At 40.8% G+C, this 18,564-nt stretch overlaps 1 protein-coding gene and 2 long non-coding RNA genes across 8 annotated transcripts in view; 2 read left to right on the top strand and 1 right to left on the bottom strand.

Moving 5' to 3' along the window:
• The window catches only part of OTULINL (OTU deubiquitinase with linear linkage specificity like), a 28,192-nt gene extending 19,834 nt beyond the window's left edge, over positions 1-8,358 (top strand). For 3 of the 5 annotated variants that reach the window (XM_047767959.1, XM_047767976.1, XM_047767984.1), the window contains 7 exons: positions 904-1,063; positions 1,151-1,182; positions 1,288-1,379; positions 2,791-2,940; positions 5,686-5,814; positions 6,667-6,936; positions 7,668-8,357. In XM_047767959.1, the coding sequence (XP_047623915.1) occupies positions 904-1,063; positions 1,151-1,182; positions 1,288-1,379; positions 2,791-2,940; positions 5,686-5,814; positions 6,667-6,936; positions 7,668-7,841 (1,007 nt within the window). In that variant the 3' untranslated portion in view covers positions 7,842-8,357. Of the gene's footprint in view, positions 1-903; positions 1,064-1,150; positions 1,183-1,287; positions 1,380-2,790; positions 2,941-5,685; positions 5,815-6,666; positions 6,937-7,667 lie in introns of all 5 variants that reach the window. The other 2 variants (XM_047767968.1, XM_047767994.1) reach the window with 2 other exon arrangements.
• LOC125120161 (uncharacterized) overlaps positions 5,774-18,564 on the bottom strand; it is a 58,796-nt gene continuing 46,005 nt past the window's right edge. For both annotated transcript variants that reach the window (XR_007133265.1, XR_007133267.1), the window contains 2 exons: positions 12,327-12,427; positions 5,774-6,250 (listed from right to left, as the gene is read on the bottom strand). This is a non-coding gene — a long non-coding RNA (uncharacterized LOC125120161). The remainder of the gene's footprint in view (positions 6,251-12,326; positions 12,428-18,564) is intronic.
• On the top strand, positions 8,397-10,351 carry LOC125120171 (uncharacterized). The gene is made up of 2 exons (XR_007133269.1): positions 8,397-9,838; positions 10,312-10,351. It is a non-coding gene; the product is annotated as an uncharacterized LOC125120171 (long non-coding RNA).

The following is an 18,564-nucleotide window of genomic DNA, read 5'->3' as shown; positions in this document are numbered from 1 at the left end:
AAGAGAATGTAAAGTAAGAGAAGTTAGGTGTCCCGCAGTCAGAGAGCTGAATAAGGAGGTTTTTAAATTCAGTTTTTAAATTCAGGTCTGAGGGATTCTGAAACCCATGCTCTTTATGTTCCCCATTCCTTGTGAATTTTGTGGAACAAAGATATTCTTATATCTGACACTCATTCTAGGAGAACCAGGTATTTAATTTTTAGGTTGACTTTTTGAATGCTTTAAAAAATACTTATATAGAGTTTCTGTCATGGCTTAGTGGGTTAAGAACCCACCTCGTATCCATGGGGATGCGGGTTTGATCCCTGGCCCTGAGCAGTGGGTTAAGGATCTGGTGTTGCTGTGAGCTGTGGTGTTGGTCGCAGATGTGGCTCGAATCCTGCTGATGTAGCTGTGGCTGTGGCGTGGGCCAGTGGCTACAGCTCTGATTTGACCCCTAGCCTGGGAACTTCCATATGCCACAGGTATAGCCCTAAAAAGAAAAAAAAAATTTTTTTTTTTTGTCTTTTTGTCCTTTTTAGGGCCGTGCCTGCGGCATATGGAAGTTCCCAGGCTAGGCATCTAATCGGAGCTGTAGCCACTGGCCTACACCAGATCCGAGCCATGTCTGCAAATTACAGCACAGCTCATGGCAACGCCAGATACTTAACCCACTGAGGGGGGCCAGGGATCGAAACAGCAATCTCATGGTTCCCAGTTTGATTTATTTCTGCTGCTCCCCGACAGGAAGTCCCAGGAAAAAAAAAATCGTAAAAAAATGTTTATATAAATTAATGATAGACATTTTACAGGTAAAATTATCCAGTGTTTCTTCCTTTTCCTTTACACAAAGCAGGCCTATGTAACTGTGATGTGCTCCTCTTCCTCCTCCTCATTATTATTATTATTATTAAATTTTTGTAGGAAATGACCAAGTTCACTCCTGGACACTAGTCACCAGCCAAGCCTTAGATACGGCGTGGAGGGTAGCAAAAGGATCCGTGACACTGGCTGTTTCACTTCTGGTGGCCACCCTCTACTACTTCAGAAGGCTGCATTTATATTTAGGGCACCGGCTGAAATGGTATGTGGTTGAGTCATCTTTAAATTTCAAAACTACTCTCATTATTCAAAATAGAAGTTTGATATTATTGTTCCCTTTATCTTTTAGGTGGATTGGATATCTACAGAGAAAATTCAAAAGTAAATATCTTCATGCATATGTTTCCTTGTTTTTAAGGTGTAGAGGGGGTCTTAAAGGGAGAGGAAAAGGAAAATTCACTACCCTGTATTTTTGATTTGGTGCAGGGAACCTCAGCGTGGAGGCGGAAGTTGATTTACTCAGTTATTGTGCAAGAGAATGGAAAGGAGAGACACCCCGTGCCAAGCTGATGAGGAAGGTGAGTCTGTTTATACAGCTCGTGGAGGATGGAAAAGAACATGTGTGTAAAAATCAGGAAATAGACGTTCCCATTGTGGCTCAGCGGTTAACAAACTTGACTAGAATCCATGAGGACGTGGGTTCAATCCCTGGCGTCACTCAGTGGGTTAAGGATCTGGTGTTGTTGTGAGCAGTAGGGTAGGTCAAAGACGTGGCTCGGATCTGGTGTTGCTGTGGCTGTGGTGTGGGCCAGCAGCTGTAGCTCCGATTCGACCTCTAGCCTGTGATCCTCCAAATGCTGCAGCTCTGGCCCTAAAAAGACCAAAAAATAAAAAATAAAAAATAAAAAAAAATTAAAAAAATTAAAAAAAAAATCAGGAAACACACATTGCATTCTGCTTTACCCAAGATCAGCGAGTACCAAGTGTAACACAAAGAACAAACAACTGGGGCTCTAACTAAAAGCCAAACAGCTGCTAGATGTTGCCATTAGGCCTTGTACCGAGAGCTAGTGCCTTTGAGGACTTGGGTAAATTAAGTCTGTAATTTCAGGACACTGGAGTGTTGAACTTTTCAGCTCTCTCCTGGCCAGGCCCAGTAAACATCTGTGCATCCGTGAAGGGATCAGGGACCTTGACATAAAACATATTTTTTTGGTCGCCCTGCAACACGCGCAAGTTCCCAGGCCAGGGATCCAACCTGAGCCATAGCTATAACCAGAGCCACAGCAGTGACAACCCTGGATCCTTAATCTGATGAGCCAATGAGCCTTGAGGGAACTTCAACATAAAACATCTGGAGGATGTACCTGCGGCATATGGAAGTTCCCAGGCTAGGGGTCCGTTCTCAGAGCTGCAGCTGCTGGCCTTATACCACAGCCACAGCAACTTGGGATCTGAGTCATGTCTGTGACCTACACTGCAGCTTGCGGCAACACCGAATCCTTAACCCATTGAGTGGGGCCAGCAATGAAACCTCAAGGATACTAGTTGGGTTCATTTCCACTGAGCCACAACAGAAACTCTTCCATTGGACCAGTCTTGGTAAATATTCCAAGCAGTGTTGTGCAATCTGGTCACTAGTGAAAGCCAGAAAGGGAAAAAAAAAAAAAAGTGCATTTAAATTACTCTTCAGCACGATCTTAAAAGTATATACCAGCATTTTTCACTGCAGTCAAGTTGTAGCCATCATCTCCCCAGGAAGACACTCCCTTGCTCTGGGCTTCCAGGAACTGAGCATCTGAAATCACATGACATGGACTCTATGCAAACACAAGTCACTTTCAAATTATGCATGGTCGCATTCTTAATTTATCATTGCCTACTTTATTTGGGAGTAAAACCTTGCTGAAGGTGCCATGAATTCACTTTATTTTCTTTATTTTCTTGTCCGGTGGAATTAAAAACTACTTTTTCCTTGTGTGCTAACAGGCTTACGAGGAGCTGTTTTGGCGGCGTCATATTAAATGTGTTCGACAAGTAAGGAGAGATAACTATGATGCACTAAGGTCGGTGCTATTTCAGATCTTCAGCCAGGGCCTCTCTTTTCCATCCTGGATGAAAGAAAAAGATATTGTGAAGGTAGGACACTTAGGAAAAGCCACGTTGATGGGAACTGCAACTCAGGTGCTCTCAGGTCTCTGTGGGCAGCTCTGTACACAGGGCATCATGAGGTTGAAGGTCTTTTAGCCCAGGCCTCTATCTCTCATGTCACTTTGCAAATAAATCATCTTAGAAAGATAGTTGTTCACATTTTTTTTTTCCTCCCCTTTTTGGCCGAACCTGTGGCAGATGAAAGTTCCTGGGCTAGGGGTTGAATTGGAGCTGCAGCTGAAGGCTTACACCACAGTCACAACAATGCAGGATGTGAGCCACAGCTGCAACCTACACTGTAGCTCACGGCAACACCGGATCCTTAACCCACTGAGCGAGGTCATGGATAAAACCGGCATCCTCACGGACACTGTGTCAGGTTCTTAACCCACTGAGCCACAGTGGGAACTCCTACAATTTTGTTCTTAATGCCAGCATCTTTTCTTGAGAAGAGCCTCTATCCTTTATAAGTAAGGCAATTGACTAAAAATCATTTTTCTACTTTTTGGTTATTTGAGCATTGAGGAATGCACACAGTATGTAACCTCCACCCCAAAGATCCCCTCGTATCCCATTTTGTCAGTCCTCTCACCCCCAGCTCCGGACCACCACTGCTGTGGCTTCTAGCCCTCTAGTTTTGCCTTTTCCAGAATGTCACATAAATGGAATTATCCAGTGCTTAGCCTCTTGAATCTGCCTCTTACACTTAGCATAAATGCTTCTACAGTTCATCCTTATTATTCCGTGGATTTGTACTTTACTCCTTTTATTGATGAGGGGTGTTCCTTGATATGTACATGTTATATTTTGTTTTTCCATTCATCTGTTAAAGGACACCTGGGTTGCTTCCAGTTTTCGATAATTATGAATGAGGCTGTTATAAATATTCCCATACAGGGTTTTGTGTGAACATAAATTTTCATTCCTTTTGGCTAACATCTAGGAGTGAGATTGCTGGGTTATATGAGAGGTTATGTTTAACTTTCTAAGAACCTGCCAAACTGTTTTCTAAAGTAGCTCTGCCATTTTGCATTCCCACCAATAATGTATGAATTCCAACCGCTCCATGCTCTCGGGGTTTTTGTTTTTAGTGATTCTCATAGGGGTGCATTTGTATCACTGTGCTTTTACTTTGCATTCCCTAAATGGGCAATGATATTGAGCATCTTTTCATGTGTTTACTTGCCATCCATGAAGAAGTCTGTTCACATCTTTTCCCCATTTTTTTATTGGGTTTGGTTTTATTACTGACCAAGTTTTGAGAGTTCTTTATATATATATTCTGAATATGAGTGCTTTATCAGATATGGCATTTGCAAATATTTTCTCTCAGTGATTTTTTTTTTTTAAGGGCCGCAAATGCAGCATATGGAAGTTCCCAGGCTAGGGGTTGAATCGGAGCTGCAGCTACCGGCCTACATCACAGCCACAGCAATGCAGGATCCTAGCCGCATCAGTGACCTACACCACAGCTTGTGGCAATCCCAGATCCTTAACTGACTGAGCAGGGCCAGAGGTCAAACCTGCATCCTCGTGGATCCTAGTCTGGTTCCTTTCCGCTGAGCCACACAGGAACACCTCTCAGTCTCTACTTTGTTTTGTCATTTTCTTAACAGTGTAAGGCAGTACATTCTTGATGAATAAGCTTATTTTTTATTTGAATGTAGTAGGCCTATGTGCATTCAAGGATGGAGTAGCAAGGAAATATAAAGTATATGCATATGTATAACTACACACATTTTATTTCCTTAACATCTTTTGCTTAGAGTTGTTATTAGTAGTTTAATTTCTTTTCTTCTTTTTCTTTTTTGCTTTTTAGGGCTGTACCCTCAGCACATGGACGTTTCCAGGCTAGGGGTCGAATTGGAGCTATAGCTGCCAGCCTATGCCACAGTCACAGCAACATGGGATCTGAGCTGCATCTGCCATCTACACCATAGCTCACGGCAATCCCAGAACCCTGATCCACTGAGCAAGGCCAGGAATCAATCCCGCATTCTCATGAATACTGGTCAGATTCATTTCTGCTGCATCACAATGGGAACTCTGGTAGTTTAATTTCATCTAGCAGTCGTGGAGTGTATGCTCTGTGCCAGTCTTGCTGCTAGTTGCTGAGGACAGGGACTCTGGACTGCACAAGCTCAGCTGGGTGGGCAGATGTATCAGATATACACAATGGATCAGATTCTTAGGTTTTTCCATAGTCTTATTTAGTCCCCACAAGAATCCTGCAAAATGGGTAGTATTGTCCTTGCTTTACAAGTGGAGGTTGAGGCTAAGAGGGTGGATAATCTGGCTGGTTGAGTAATCGCTCAGCAGGCAAGTAACAGAGCTAGGTTTGAACCTCAGAGTATATCCTTCTGCAGTTCACATGTTCCTTGATGTACTGTGTTACCGTAACATTATTTGATTAAAAAAAATTCTAAATGGATATATATATATGTGTGTGTAAATATATATATATATATATATAGGAAATCTGGGAAGCATTTTATTCAAAAAGATTCTAGAGACATAATCTTCTTTTAGGTTTTCATCAATTGTGAACGTAAGAGGATGATCCAAATCAATTCACAAATCAAAAAAAAAAAAAAACACGGTCATATCGCTTTACTGAATTGTTATATTATTTTTAAATGAAGATTGCTGAGATTATCTGCTGTGACATACTCCACACTGTGTGTAATACATGTTGAGATACTGATCAGTGTTGGCATCTACTTCCTTTTCAAGCTTCCTGAAAAACTGCTCTTTTCACAAGGTTGTAATTGGATCCAGCAATACAGTTTTGGTCCTGAGAAGTATACAGGTTCGAATGTGTTTGGAAAATTGCGTAAATGTGTGGAACTATTGAAAGCACAGGTGAGTCTCTAGGGGATGAAGATGGGGAATGCAAGCAGGCATTCCACACGCAGGCATCTGTCTCCCATGTCAGGCGTGTCACTTTATGTTCCATCAGTAGGAAGTGCAGGCAAAAATACTCTTCTAGTAAATAACTGGTTCCTTTCCGGTTCTTCTTTCTCCTCCAAGTGATAAACGAGAGCAACGCTGTTCTTGTGATCAATAGGTTCAGGAGTCTTTTGGGGTCTGCCAGGAAACCTTTATGATCATGTACCTTTGTTTCTCCAGAAAAATGTGGTGCCCTTCTGGAACTTTCAGTAACTTGGAGATAGCACAGATGTTATAATTTGACTCAGAGCTTTTCCTGCTTTTTAATATAGACAAGGATTTTAGACTGTTGAATCTTCCTTGGGAAATACCATAAATTTTCTGTGCCATGGTTTTCTTATTTGTAAACCTGGAATACAATAGCATCCACCGTGTTATTGTGAAGATTCAGTGAGTAAATACACACATAGATTGCTGTAAACTGTGCCCTGGCACACAGCGAGTGGTAAATACTACTAGTTGGTACTGTTGGTCTCTGGCCTGTCCTTTGTGTAACTCAATTACCTTAAAGGCAGTTTTAGGAAACTGACTTATTTAGTGTTTTAACTAATAGGTGGTTCTTTTTGGAAAAAAAAAATTCATTTAAGCTAGTTATTGTAGCGGTCATAAATACTTAGGGTTAAAAAAATCAGTGTCAAAATATATAAAAGATATAAAATGAAAAGTTAAAGTTCCACTCTCCTCATGGTTTGTTGTATAAGTACTTTAAAAATCAATGGTGTATGGATTCACCCTTCTGAGTTCCACTTTTATATCTGTTTTTAGTGGACTGAATTTAGTGGCATGAAAGATTATCACAAGAGAGGAAGCATGTGCAACATCCTTTTTTCTGATGCCATCCTGGAATACAAACTTTACGAAGCTCTGAAGTTTATCATGCTGTATCAGGTCACCGAGGTTTATGAACAAATGAAGACTAAGAAGGTCATTCCCAGTCTTTTTCGACTCCTGTTTACTCGGGAAAGCTCATCCGATCCTTTGAGCTTCATGATGAACCACCTGAACTCTGTAGGCGACACCTGTGGCCTGGAGCAGGTAATTAAACAGGGCAGAAGATTCGTGTGTGTTTGATGAAGGGTAATGTTGGCAACACTTGAGCACATAGGTGTTTGGGGTTTACGTTCAGTAGGAATAAAACCAGCTGCAAGGAGGTGGCAGGTGGTTATTATTGCCCTCAAATGAGAAAAGAAGTGTGATAAACCTCCCTACCCTGTGCTGGTTGCTGCGTTTTTGCAGCCCTGGGGCCAGGAGCCTTTCTGACCTTTCACGCCACCTCTATGGTAGGAACAGGCTCTCCTACCACAGAGGTTACCCAGGGGCACAACAGGATAATATTTGGGAAAGCATTTGGTTATTTGTGCAGGTAAATCAAAATTATTGAAAAAGTCCAGACAATGCTTTTCTATCCCTGTAGAAAGGGGTTTAATTTTGCTTTGCTTTCCTAGGAGGTGCTCAACATTATCTGAATTTTAATAATTAAAACGATGAAGTTGGGAAAGTGTAATTTTTCTGGTGAGCATTATTTTTTCCCAACCGCTTTCCCTGTGATTTCTTCATGCCAGGCCTCAGAGAGGTCCCTCTGCTTGTCCCCCGCCTTCCAAGTGTGGATGTTTGTTCCAGGCTCTGTGCCCACTCATGGCTCCACGTGGGCATCTGTCAACACGTACATTGTTCCAGGAGCTGCAGAAGCACACGCTGCCCCCGCTGGACGGAGGAGGAACTTGGAAGTGTGTGTGTGTGTGACCTCTCTTTCATCTCTTCCCCAGATTGATATGTTTATACTTGGATACTCCCTTGAAGTCAAGATAAAAGTGTTCAGACTGTTCAAGTTTAACTCCAGAGACTTTGAAGTCTGCTACCCAGAGGAGTCACTCAGGGAGTGGCCGGAGATTTCCCTGCTGACTGAGAACGACCGCCACTACCACATTCCTGTCTTTTAAGTCCGGCTGGACTGGGCACCAGCTCTCGCCAGTGACAAGAGTCACACCTGCAAGTAGTGTTTCTCGAAAACCAAAGCTAGTGTTGCTGCCGTTGAAGGAGTCTGGACCTTCCTGTCCGGGATTTCAGGTACACTGGCCAGAGACCCCTTGGTGGCTGCCCTTTGGTTTCAGTGATTTCCTTCAGAGCGGCTGCACTAAGGAATCTGTGGGTTGGTGGTTTGACCTTGTTCCTAAGGGCTCTGGTCATTTCATACATAACAGGCCTTAAGAACACAAGGATGTTTAATTTGAACAGGAAAAAAAAAATGAGAAAAAACAAGTAGGGGAAAAGGACAAAAGGGAAAGAATTTCTTTGATTTATATAGTGTTTATATTCTTAAGAATCTTGTCATTGACTGATTTCTGGGATATTCATAAACATGGTCTTCTTATAAGCATTACCTTCCCAGCAGTTTCTATGGTATAATGATTTTCCAGAACCATTTGATGTTAATTGTGGGTGTGCATACACTCATATATATATATATATATATATATATATATATATATATATATACACATGTGCCTAATCATGTGTGCGTGTGTGTATACACTCATATATATACATGTACAATTTTATATAAACGTATCTAAACACATCACACACATAGCCACTACTTTGTAATGTTGTACAAAATGTTTTATATCTCGTTTTTTGTTACTATTACATTTGGCCCCTTTAATGTGTTTTAAATAGATTAAAAAGGTAAATTCTGTCGATTAAGGCAATTGAATGACAATTACTGAGCTATCAAAAAAATATTAAACTGGTGTATTTAATGTGTATTTACATGTGTATTTAAGGTACAGTAGATAGAATCCTGCCCGCCCGCATGTCTATATCCCAAGCCCCAGAACCTGTGAATATGTTGGGTTAAAGGGCAAAGGCAAATAAGGTTGCACGTGGAATTATGGTACTAACCTACTGACCTTGAAAGCGGTAGAGTATGCTGGATTCTCCAGTGGACCTGGTATAATCACAAGAGTCCTTAAAAGTAGAAGAGGGACTTGAGACAGTGCAAGTCAGAAATGTGAGATGTGGAAGAGTCAGAGAGGCAACATTGCAGGCTTTGGTTACGTACAGGAGATACAGGAAGAAGTTGCTGCAGTTACAGGAAGGAGCCATATGCCAAGGAATGTATATAGAAAAGGCAAAGGAAGCTTCTCCCCTGGAGCCTCCAGAAACGAACATGGCCCTGCCTCGACACTTTGGTTTTAGCCCGGTGGAACCTGTGTTAGACTCATATTTACAGAACAGCAAGGTAATAAATGGGTTAAGTCACTAAGTTTGTGATAATGTGTTACAGCAACCAGAGACAACTAATATACTCAGGACAACTAACTTTTTGGTCATTTTTATTTTGGAAATACTGTTCTTGTTCATTTGGGTAATCTTTATTCTGGAAATACTTTGCTAATCTGTTTAGAATTTCAATAAATATGAAATAACTGAAAATCTTGGTTAATATGCTACTTCAAAGTTACAGATGCCTTCTGAGAATGACTTAACATGTTGGATGCTCATGTTTTCTCACATTTGCACGGTTTTACTATAAATAAAAATGAGGCATGTTAAATGCTGTGGTGTATGAACATCATGTTCAGATCCTTTTGTAATGGGGATAATCACTGTCATTTTGTTTTCTGGGCCAAGAGTTAGAGAAAAATGAGCTCAGACCAAGGGGCTTTATGTTACCTAGACAACCATACAAAGCAGGAGTTCTTAATTGATTTCTACAGCCCTTTCCTGCTTGGAGGCATCTATGGTTTTGCATAACCCCTGTCATTTAATTGATAATGCTGCAAGTTACCCCCTGCTGTGTTATTGTGACCAAGACAAAATGAACTCTCCCCTTGGTGTTCATGAGCAGCTATCATGACAGCCAGCAGCAGTTCTGCCGTGACTGATCACTTCCAGAACTGCTGCCCAGGACTCCTGGCTCCAACGGAGCTTCCAGGTATGTACCTGACATCTGTATGTTTTTACTTGCCTTGCACCTCTGTACCTGGTGCAGTGATTTCCACATCAGTCCAGGATTTAAAGGAAGAACTTTTTCACAGGGAGTGTAGCCTGTAACTCTGTGACATATAAACCCATGACGTTTATCCTTAACTGTGTTAAGTGACAGGCAAGGTGGGAAAGGAATTCTTCAAACAGAGGTCCAAGATCAAATTGTGAAAGTATTTCAATACGATGAGAATAAAAACTGAAGAGGTCTTTTCAATAGTGCTGTGTTTGGAGAAAGCATCAACACAGAAGATTTTTAAGGGAATAGGTATTGGGTGGGTTTGTTTTTAATTCAGTTGTATGGTGAATGTAACAAACTAATTAGAAGGAACTGCGTATAAATTAGCACCGCTTTTAAATGCGAACAATGAATTGGAAGTGAATTTCCTGTGTGATGTCAACATTTAATGTCTCTCTGTTTAGGTTTCAAATGATGAGAAGAATTATAGCAACAATGAAAACATGCCCTTGTCTGTTTTTTTTAACGGTCACATCTGCGGTACTTCGAAGTTCTCAGCTATGGGCCCAATCAGAGCTGCAGCTGCTACCACAGCAACACCGAATCTGAGCTGCACCTGCAACCTATGCCATAGCTTGTGGTAACACTAGATCCTTCCCACTGAGCAAGGACAGGGATCGAGCCCTCATCCTCGGGACACTATGTTGGGTTCTTAACCTGCAGAGCCACAATGGGAACTCAGGAAATATTTGTTATTACCGTATGTCAGATAATGTCCTCATATTTTAGTGAGCTCTAAGAAAGACCATTTTAATTCCATCCAAGCTGGCCCTAGGAAGGAAAAAAAGTCTAACTTCTGAGTACTCTGAAAATGTTGGGAATTCTCCAATAAAGAAGGTAAATTTTTTTTTAATTGATAATCAACTGATACTTGAAAAGATATACAAATAGGAATAAAGGAATTACTAATTCAGAAACAGTATCTCTTCTCATAAATAGCAAGTTTCTAAAGCTGTGATTCTTTTATAAGAATGTGTCTCACATTGCTTAAGACTAAAATTTTTAAATATATTTTCATAGATCTAAAACTTTTATGGTCTGTTGGGTTGCTTGTCATAAGTTGAATATTCTTTCATTACTTTAGTATTGGTTGTATTTAGGTATACTCTTTCTCTATAGCCAGTTTTGCTTCAAATCCTGTGTATGTCAGACAAACAGACATTTTATAGTCAGATACACAATTAAGTGGGTCCAAATTATAGAATCACTTCTATATTATTTGTTGAAAAACGTTGACTTCCTCAAATCATTTGGTTTGAATCATGTTATACCCTTCTAAGTCAAGAAGAAGAAAGCTTATCTGGCCTTACTAGACTAAGTTAAAAATACTCAAGGAAGGCAGTGTAGAACAGCTGGAAGTGCATGCCACATGTCTGCACTGGAAGATCACAGAATGTGTTTGAGGAAATGAGAGCTCATGGTGGAACGAATGTGGTTCAAAGCCAGTGAGGATGAGTGAACCACACAAGAGACATTCAAGTTATAGTCTTAGCTGGAGTCTCTGGAGAAAATACCATTCTCTGTTTAAAGATAACAGATATCTGTGTATAATTGATCTGTTGGTCCTTAGAATCAATGTCATCGGGCCTTAGGTGGTTAAGTCATTTTGCTGGTTAAGTCATTTTGCTGCTACTAGTGTCAGTCACTTGGAAAGTTTAGTCAGGAAAATTTGGCAAATTTTTTTTAAATGCTTTGAGTATTTTTAATTTAGTCTAGATGGGTTGTAAAACCCATTTCTGTACAAGTCATTTATTTAAACGAGGAGTGTGTTCTAAGAAGCATTCCCAAAGTACAGAATTTTTTTCCACTGAAATATCCTATTTGTAAACATTTTTTTTTTTTTTGTCCTTTTGTTCTTTGAGGGCCGCACCCGTGACATATAGAGGTTCCCAGTCTAGGAGTCTAATCGGAGCTGTTGCTGCCGGCCTACGCCACAGCCACAGCCACGCCAGATCTGAGCCGTGTCTGCGACCTACACCACAGGTCACGGCAACGCCAGATCCTTAACCCACTGAGCGAGGACAGGGATCAAACCCACAACTTCATGGTTGCTAGTTGGATTCGTTTCCACTGTGCCACAACGGTAACTCCTGTAAACAAAATATTTTGTTTCTAACTTATAAAGCCTCAGATGGAACATTTAGACAGAACCAAGTAGAGGTTAGTAGTTAAAACTAAGTATTGGCACAGCATTTTATAATTCTGTTTTGCTCACCCTTGAGCTTGAAAAGGTGGAGTGGAGGTCAAATCCATAAGCTAGAAGGCTTTAAGGACAGCATCTAACTGTGCTCCTTACCACACATCGGCACATTCATAAGGACAAACACAAAAGCCTGAGACTTTCCTGGCCCCATTTCTTGTTATTACTGTCATCCCTGAAGACAAAATCTGGGAAACAACTTGGAACTACTTCACCTACCTGTCAAGTCTTGGCTTTTGTCCACCGCTCAGGATGTGCATGGACTTCCTTTGGGTGCTCGCTTCTCTGTTGGACCAAGCTTCATGGGAAGGACCCCAGGGCTAGGTGGAGAGAAGCAGCAGATGCAAAGTGACAACAGGGATGAAGACCTGAAAAGCTGCATGAATGTTCTGGAACTTTCAGTATGTGATTCCAAGTAGACATATTCATGACTCAAGTGAAAAAGGAGCAGAGAGGAGGTGACGCTTGGTGAAAATGATGTTTGTTATAAAATACTCATATCATTGTAGGTAAATAGGAAAGATAAATATGTATTTATAGCTCTCTTATCAGGAGCTACCATTAGCTATAGATAAACCTGCTGGATAGATTAAAAGAAAAATTCAGCCCTGGCGTATGTTGGATCTATGTGTAATTCCTTAGTCAGAAAATGGTAAATGAGAAACTAATTTTTCCATGTGGTTTATGTTTCGCAAGGTGAGAGCAAAACACTTCAATCTGCTTATGAGATCAGTTGTATTTCTAGTTGCATTTTCAGCCGTCCCTACTGTAGTCACTCTATGCATAAGCACACTGAAAAACACTCTATGGACAGGAAAAGGAAATGTCATGTGATTTTTTTTTTTTTTTTTTGGTCTTTTTGCCATTTCTTGGGCCTCTCCCGCGGCATATGGAGGTTCCCAGGCTAGGGGTCTTCTAATCAGAGGTGTAGCCACAACAACGCGGGACCCGAGCCGCGTCTGCAACCTATGCCACAGCTCACGGCAACACCGGATCCTTAACCCACTGAGCAAGGGCAGGGATCGAACCCACAACTTCATGGTTCCTAGTCGGATTCGTTAACCACTGCGCCACGACGGGAACTCCGTGATTATCTTTTTAAAGCCGGAAGTAAAGTGGCTTTTTCCCTTTGAAATTTGTGGCAGAGCAGTGTTTTTAAACCTATCCATGGTGAATCTGTGGTGACGGACCCATTTCTTAAATTTCCAATTCTTTGCAGACTGGCACTTCTGTAAAGTTAAATTAAAATATTTCACTGATATCAAATTGCTATAAACATTTCTAAATATTTTCTCTCAGTTTCTGTACATATTTTTGCAGACTAGCAGAAAGAGTGCAATGCGGCGCTGGTCCATAGAGCACACTTTAGTAGTTTTAGGCGAGAATCAATAGATTCTGATGCTACTTATCTGGGAGTTTGGGGTTTTGCCCAGAGTGGGAGGGCAGTACTTTTGTTTTCTTTTGCTATTGGTCCAACCAAGGCCACTGGGTAGAGTTGTGCTGTATATGCTTTGCTCAGGGCACCATACTGAGGTGAATGGGGGCTGGGCTCTCTCCTCCAGGTGATGATCCTCTGGCTTGGCAGAAGTGCTTGGGTCAGCCATCAGATAGTCCCAGTTACATCTGCTACTTTTTTGAGAAGGCTTCCATAGGTTTCTACAATCTCTAAGCAAAAATCAGCAAGAACCTCATTTTTATTTCAGTTCTTTATGCTTAAAAAAACGTTCATCACATGCATTTCTTTACTGAACTTCAAGCTCTTGTGAGAAGGAATGTGGGTCTTCTATCATTGTGACTCATTGTGACTAGAACAGAGCTCATACTAATATCAAATGAATTCCAAACCACAAGTTGACAATGAAAGCCAAGCTGAGCTGTTAACCTTCTTGAATCAAAGAATCTAATAGTGTGATGATTTTCCTTCTTTTTTTTTTTAAATTGATTAAGGCCTTGATTTAGTCTCTTTTAGCTGTAGTCCTGGGGAGAGATGCTTCCTAAAGTTAATGATACCCTGACATATTCTTGAAGTCACAAGGACCCATGGAATGGCCACAATAGAAATAAGAGGTCAAACCATGTATTGCTAACATTTTATCTCTAATGAGGTTAAAATTAACCAAGGACATTGAGTTCACCGAGAAACAGGTTCTTAAGTAAATATGCCAAATGAAAGAATGTTATTTACTGGGGTCGGACTCTCAAGAATGAACAGAACCTTAAGATGTCCAGGAAACACAACATGCCATGTTCCACACTGTGGAAAAGGCCTGACCCCACCCTGGACTCTACAGAGCCTCCTGGCAGGTTCCAGGTAGGAGACAGCTCTTAAGGGTCAGGCTGGGATGGCAGAGAAGCAAGGGCAGAGCAGTCTGAATCCAGAAAGCCATGGCAGGTACGCTGGAGTCCATCTCAGATATTTATTAAAGTCAAAGCAGAAGGACCCGCCCCTTGGCACGCCCAGCTGAAATCATGAAAAACGAAGGCCTGGAAGCTTATCACCAACACAGAAGAAATACCTTTTGGTGGCAAATGGGAGAGGAAAGAGTTCTTAAATAGTTTCTTCACAAGAGTCACCCATCCTGCCTTGGTTCCTGACCATCTTCACGGGGCGCACACTCTGCGTGGCCTTTACAGGCCTCCATTATAGTGGGCTGAAGAAAGGGCACAGGCTCAATATCTGCAGTAAGGAAGAGTTCTGAGGAAATCCCTGAATTCCATCTCTGTGTGGGGTTTAGTGTAAATGACGAATGCTTATGAGCTTAAGTTTCTGTTTATGATTAATATGAAATATTGCTTGAGCCCAAGTCAGTCTTGCCAGAAATGTGCAAGAAATACAAGTTTCTAACATACTTTGGGTTCTGTGCCAACAGTTTAGGTTGTGAGGACAGAACCCTGTAAGTTAGTTTGATAAGGAGAATTCCGCAGACAGACAAGGCAGGAAGTACAGCCAGTCCTCCTGGAAGGCGCCTGGGACCTAGAGAGCCAAGAATTTAAGTTTCCAGCTGCGTCTCTAGTAATCCACAGAAAAATAGTCTCATCGCTCAAGATTTCCTGCCTCACGCTGTATGTTCTCTCTCTCTCCTCCTTCATTTCCTCTCTTTGTCTCTTTCCCCCTCTATCTCCCACTTTTATCCTCCGGGCACACAAGGCTGTTCCTACCACTGAAGGAAACTGCAACATAGCTCACCAGTTCAAATTCCTGAGAAAGAGAATCTGATTGGCTCAGCCAGCCTGTGGCCCCTGAACCACGTGCACAACTCTGTCCAATCATCTGTGGCCAGGGCATGGGGCCCAGATGCCTGCAGCACAGATTCCAAGTTTCTGGTAAGTGGGTGTGATGAGGTGGCGCCTCAAAACATATCAAATGCAAGTGGAGATTTTCACAGCTCAAGGGCAAACATTAGTAACCTTCAGCAATGGAAGAAGAATCCACATGATTCACAGCACCTCATAATTAGTAATTGGTAATCATCCAGTTAGCATTCTTATTGATAAGAAATGTGAGTTTTTTGGAGAGGAACAGAGATGCTGGTGGCACCAGAGCGTTAATAGTCACATAAGGTCGCCCTTATGAGGCAGTTTTCTCAGTGGTGGGGGAGAAGAGAGCAAGAAAAATGAGTTATAACCTATAGGTGCCCGGAGTAATTTCCTTCATGTGTGGATTTGTTGCTGTTCTGTTTAAATAGCTGAAAAGACACACATGTGCTCTTTTTAAAATGCAGACCAATGTCCTGTGAGCTTTTCCACAGGGTTTTGATGGACAGTGAATTAGAGTTCTTCTCTGTCCTCTAAACCTTATGTTTTCAGTCCCACTTTAAGCCTGAAGTTGGCTTGCTGTAAAGTGTTCCAACTCCAGCACTTGGACTTTGTGTTGCAAAGGGTGAATCTGGCATTGTCTGCTTCCTCCAGGTTCTATGACGACTTCCTTAATTTATTTTTCTCTTTGTGCCATGGGTAGTAAATTCTTACCAACAGTGGAAATTGGCTCCTGCGTTCTTAAGCATAAACACCAAGGTCAAATCTGATTTCTGGAACCTCATACACAGAATTCCTAACACTTCGATCACTTTATATTCTCTTTAACTAGATACTTTTTCCACATGCTTATTATGACTTCTATAGGATATTTGTTAAGATAGAGGTGGGGGGCGGGTGTGGAGTATGGATTGGGAGTTTGAGGTTAGTAGACGCAAACTCTTACACTTAGAATAGACAACAAAGGTCCTGCTGTATAGCATGGGAATTATATCCAGTCTCCTGGATATAAAGCATTATTAAAAAACTGTGTATATGTGTTTAAGTGACTTTGCTATATGGCAGAAATTAGCACAACATTGTAGATCAACTATACTGTAATAAAAAATAATTTTAAAAAGTATAGCCTGGGGCCAGGGAACAGAGCAGAGAATCCAGAGCCTCAGAAGGGTAAACCTGCTGGTTGTTCTTATTGGCCAGATTACATTTGTGGTTCTCTAGACATTAAGTAAACAAAAACAATGGGAAATCTTTAGAGAACCTTATAGTGAATATCAGAAAAGATTGTTTGGATACACACACACACACACACACACACACATGAATATATACATGATATTACACACACACATATAAGTTGTGTCTGTGTATGTATATAGCGGGTTTTTTTGGCCACCCTATGGCATATGGAGTTCCCAGGCCAGGGATCAGATCCAAGCTGCAATTGCAACCTACACTGAAGCTGTGGCAACAATGGATCCTTTAACCTCCTGTGCCTGGCTGAGGATTGAACCTGCATCCTGGTACCACACTCCAGTAGGAACTCGGTTTGGTATTATAAATGAATATTCACTAAATCTATTGGTGGGCCAACCTGTGTTGAGGACATTAAACTTACCTACATTTCAAAGGTTAACAATGCAACTAAACTAAGCCAAGGTAAATTTGGGCTTAAGAAATTAATATAGAGAAGAGGAAATAATTCCTTTGAGCTAATAATCAGTAAGGCTTAATGGAATGGGTAAATGTGTTGAACAATGCTGTAAAAATCACAATAACAAAAAATCAGACATCAAGCTTCATTTTAATAGCCTCAGACACCAAAGCTGAAGCAATTACCTTATAAAATAGATATTGTTGGTACTATACCCATAGTTATTACCAGAGCTCATGAAAAAATAGGGTGAAATGGTTTCAAATGGTTCCAAGCCATCTCCCTTTACCCTTAAACCATTCCAAGATAAATGAGATTTTCGAAGTCAAATACTGTATTGAAAAAAGGACAGTGATGAAAAATTGTAAAGGAAGGCATTTTCAAATGGGTGAAACAAAATAGGCCTTTTCAAATATGAACTGGAAAGGAATCTCTCAACATAAAACCATTTAACAAATTTTATAAAACTCAGGAATATAAGCAAAGACATGTGATGAAGGACAACTGATTTAGAATTGTAGCAGTGCCTCAAAGTTCCCGTTTGTAGGATGAGGTCCTAAGGAGATACGTGGTTAGATTAATGAACTCTTCAGTGCCATTTTATCCTAACAGGGACCAGGAAGTTAGACATCATCTATATGGCAGGCCAAAAAGCTGTCAAGTCCTTGTACACAGAATCAGGTATCACACTGAATTACTGACCTCGTGATTAATGGTCTACTGTCTGACACTCTCACAGGAGCGTTCCAACTGTTTCTCAGCATCCAAACATATGTTAGGTCCTTCTATGCAGTTGAAGGAAACCTCAGTTCCTTATATTCTCATATCAACTCTTTGGTCTCAAGCTTTACCATGTGGAGAGGATTTTATGAATCTCTTGCCAAGGATCCTTAAGGTTAAGTTCAAGTTATTGATCTTCCGCATTATGCCTTCAAGAGACCCAGCTTTCAAAGTGACTGTTCAAGAGACCCAGAGGGTAACAGCTTAGTAGTAGACCTGAATTAGCCCAGAATAGAAGTTACTACAGTTTAAAAAAAGCCATGAAAGGACTGAACCAATCTGATCTTCCAGAACAAAACAATTATTCCTTAAAGGCGGTTAGCAAAGTTCAGATACTCAATGATCTACTAACAGCTGAATGTTTAGCATCCAATAACAAAATTACTAGACATGCCAAGAATCAGGAAAAATATGACCCATGTCCAGGATAAGCAAAAAAAAAAAAAAAAAATCAATAGTAAAAAGACCCATCAATGACAGAGATAGTGAAATTAGTATACAAATACTTGGAAATAGGTATTACAAACATGCTCAGTATGTTTAAGGATCTTTAAATAATGTCAATATAATCAGGAGAGATAGTAAAGACATAAAAAAGAACTAAATGGAACTTGTAGAGATGAAAATTAAGATATCTGAAGTGGAAAAATATACTGGATGAGACTAACTGTAGCTTGGACATAGAAAAAGAAAAGATCAGTGGACCTGAAGATGATGCAATACAAGCTATTCAATCTGAAACATAAAAAATATAAATGAGTCCCCAGT

This window comes from Phacochoerus africanus, chromosome 1 (genome assembly GCF_016906955.1).
Source record: "Phacochoerus africanus isolate WHEZ1 chromosome 1, ROS_Pafr_v1, whole genome shotgun sequence".
In the NCBI taxonomy this organism is placed as follows: domain Eukaryota; kingdom Metazoa; phylum Chordata; class Mammalia; order Artiodactyla; family Suidae; genus Phacochoerus; species Phacochoerus africanus.
Note: the sequence above shows the minus strand (reverse complement) of the source record. Positions and strands in the feature narration are given on the sequence as shown.